Source organism: Myodes glareolus, chromosome 9, assembly GCF_982192425.1.
Source record: "Myodes glareolus chromosome 9, mMyoGla1.1, whole genome shotgun sequence".
Classification (NCBI taxonomy): domain Eukaryota; kingdom Metazoa; phylum Chordata; class Mammalia; order Rodentia; family Cricetidae; genus Myodes; species Myodes glareolus.
Genome location: NC_142034.1, coordinates 64,664,397 through 64,667,531, shown reverse-complemented (window position 1 = coordinate 64,667,531; position 3,135 = coordinate 64,664,397). Strand labels below are relative to the sequence as shown.

At 42.9% G+C, this 3,135-nt stretch overlaps 1 protein-coding gene across 1 annotated transcript; it reads right to left on the bottom strand.

The window, feature by feature from the left end:
* Positions 1-1,535: 1,535 nt before the first annotated feature.
* Positions 1,536-2,495, bottom strand: LOC146892938 (olfactory receptor 2G3-like). The gene has a single exon (XM_085694391.2). The coding sequence runs from the start codon at positions 2,493-2,495 to the stop codon at positions 1,536-1,538; it is 960 nt and encodes a 319-aa protein (XP_085550517.2).
* Positions 2,496-3,135: the final 640 nt, after the last annotated feature.

Below are 3,135 nucleotides of genomic sequence, written 5' to 3'. Positions count from 1 at the left end.
TGTACCATCTCATGGGCTGGGCCCTGGACTGAATGAAAGGAGAATGTGAGCCGAGTATCTGAATTCCTTTCTCTCTGCTTCTATCTGTGGATGTAACATAGCCAGCCATCTCAAACCCAAGCCACCATTACTCCATCATGGGCTATACCCTTTATTTTTGAGCGAAACCAGTCTTTTCCTTAAGATGCTTTTGTCAGGTTTGCAGCAATGAGACACACCTGCGTGTTCTCTTAGGTCAAACCCTTGTTCAACTGTTGCTGCTAAGCAGGTGGGTGTTAGGCGGATGGGTCCTCATAGGTTCATATGTACACAAAAAGGGGCTCTTTCAAGTCTGTAAAAGTGTAGTGAAATAGAAAAATTAAGTAGAAGTAAATGGTAAAACATAAAAAGTAAAATGTTACATAAAGATACTGAGGGATGCTTGTCTTAAATGATTTGAGAAAACTGAAGCAAATTTATTTAATTTTTAGATTTATTTATGTATTTTATGTATATGAGTGCTCTATCTGCATGGACACCTGCATGCCAAAGGAGGACATCAGATCCCACTATAGGTGACCGGGAGCCACCATGTGGTGGCTGGGAATTGAACTCAGGACCTCTGGAAGAAAACCTGATGCTCTTAACCACTGAGACATCTCTTCAGGCCATGAAACAAATTTATAATGGTGATGTTTTAATGATTATATCACATAGATAATAATGTTTAATTGTGTAGGCATAAATGAGGTAAGGATATGATTACTTGTAGGTTGGCAAAGTGTTTGAGGACAAAGGGAGATATGAGATTCTCAGACAGGAGAGGTTCAAACAGTTTGAGTAGGTGCCTGGAGAAATCTAATAAAAATCTGTTTAAAATTCTTACATGCAACTTTCTAAAAAATGTAGTGTTTTATTAGCGTATGCTAATTGTATATAATTATTATATATTATGTAAAATAATGCGTTTCATATATGCATCTAATTTATTTTTAATTATATTCATATCCCTATTACCCTATTGTATCTCTCTGACTTGTGATGATCCTGTGTTTCCCAACTGGTCCTCTTCTATTTTCATGTGCTTTTTTGTTTTGTTTTGTTTGTTTTTGTTTGTTTCTTGGTGAATCAATGACTTCAGTCAGGGTTACTGACAGGAACATAGGCTACAGAGTATTGACAGGGACATGGTGACTTGCCAGTAGCTACATCGCTGAGGAAAATGTATCTGTCCCAAATCTTTTTATCTTTTGAGAGCTTATGGCCAAAGAGCAGTTACTAAAAGGGATCCATAGACCATGCTTTCCTGTCAGTACTCAGAAGATCTATAGACCATCTCTCCTCAGTGGATAGAAATATCTGGGACGGGTTCAGAAAAAGTACCGTGGCCTTATCTGAGATTTTAGAAGACAGGTGTTTCTAGTCGAAAGAGTCTCTGTTGTCCTTAGTGTGGTTGATTTTGAGAATTCCAACCTAGGCACGGGAAATTTGCTTTTGGGAAAGCAAATTTGTAGCAGTAACTTAAACATGTGGCTGTTCCCCGAGCCAGGCAGAGCTCATCTGGCTTTCAAAGACTTCTGCCTACTCTGGAAGGATAGGATCCTCCTCCATGCTTCCTTCACATCCTTGTTCCTCAAAGTGTAGATGAGTGGATTGAGCATTGGAGTGAAGATGCAGTAGAAGAAGGAGAGGAACTTGGACTGTGTGTTGTTGCCCGGAGGCTGGAGGTATGTGTACATAGCTGGACCAAAGAATATGGTGACGACGAGCAAGTGGGAGCTGCATGTGCTGAATGCCTTGCGCCTTCCCTTGGCTGAAGGTAACTTCAGCACGGCCCTAGCAATGAAGGTGTAGGAGGTGAGCACGGTCAGAGGAGACACTATTGCAAAAGGAATAGCTCCCAAGGCTAGGGACAGGTCATTCATGGTGGTGTCACCACATGCCAACTTAATCAAAGCGGGCACCTCGCAGAAGAAGTGGTCCAGTGTATTTTTTGCACAAAGGGTAAGGTAGAGTGTGAGTGTGGTTTGAATCAGAGAATTGGCCAGGCCAAGAGCCCAGCATACAGTTGCCAGCCACACACATGCCCAGAGATGCATGATGAGAACATATTGGAGGGGAAAGCAGATGGCCACATAGCGGTCCAAAGCCATGACAGCCAGCAGGGCACATTCCGTGCCGCCCATCCACTGGTAGAGGTAGGCCTGTGCCATGCAGCTCCAGGAGGCAATGGTCTTTTCTGGGCCCCAGAGGTTGATGAGCAGCTGTGGGACAATGGTGTACGTGACACAGAGATCCAACACAGAGAGGTTGTCTAGGAAGAAGTACATGGGTGTTCGGAGTCTAGGGTCCACCAAGGACAGGAAGAGGATCGAGCTATTTCCTATCACTGTGAAGATGAAGGAGACCAGAAGCACTGCAAAGAGTGGCATCTCCAGCCATGGGAGATCAGAGAAGCCCAGCAAGACAAATGTGTTGGGGAAACTCACATTCTGACCTTCCATGGCCACCCACATCACATAGCAAGTCAAAGAAGAATCTGTTGGTGTGAACGCTTCACTCTGCCTCTTCCTGCTCCACTGTTCCTTTCCTCCGCAGTCTCCTGCCTTCCATACGTTCAGCAAACACGGTGCTGCCATGTCATCTGGAACAGACGATGCTGTCCTTTCTTCTGGGACATCTCTTTGCTGACTCTAGTAGAGGGAGATGCTATCTAATATTTCCTTTAAGTGCAGGTAGGCAAAGAAGGGTGTTGGGACTCAGACGGGAAGGTAGAAACTCAGGTTTGTAACACATGCACCCAACTCTATAAGCTTTTTCTCCTGGGACAGGTCGTCGAATCAGTTACTAAAATAAAGAGGTTTATTTATTTATACCCCAGATTCTATCATAGCAATGTGAACTTCTCATCAAAATCATTTAACTACATTTCAATACATGGTTTTGACATACTAAATGCATTTATATTGTCATCTAGCCATCAATACCATCCACTGCTAGAGTCATTACCTCCAGCAAACTCAGTCAATACCTATCAGACAATATCTTCCTGTCTACTACAGTCTGAGAGCCCAGCACCCACCATTCCAATTAGTCTAATTGTCCAAGAGAAATTTCATTGAATGGAATTTGTAAACTTTGTCATTGGTTTATTTT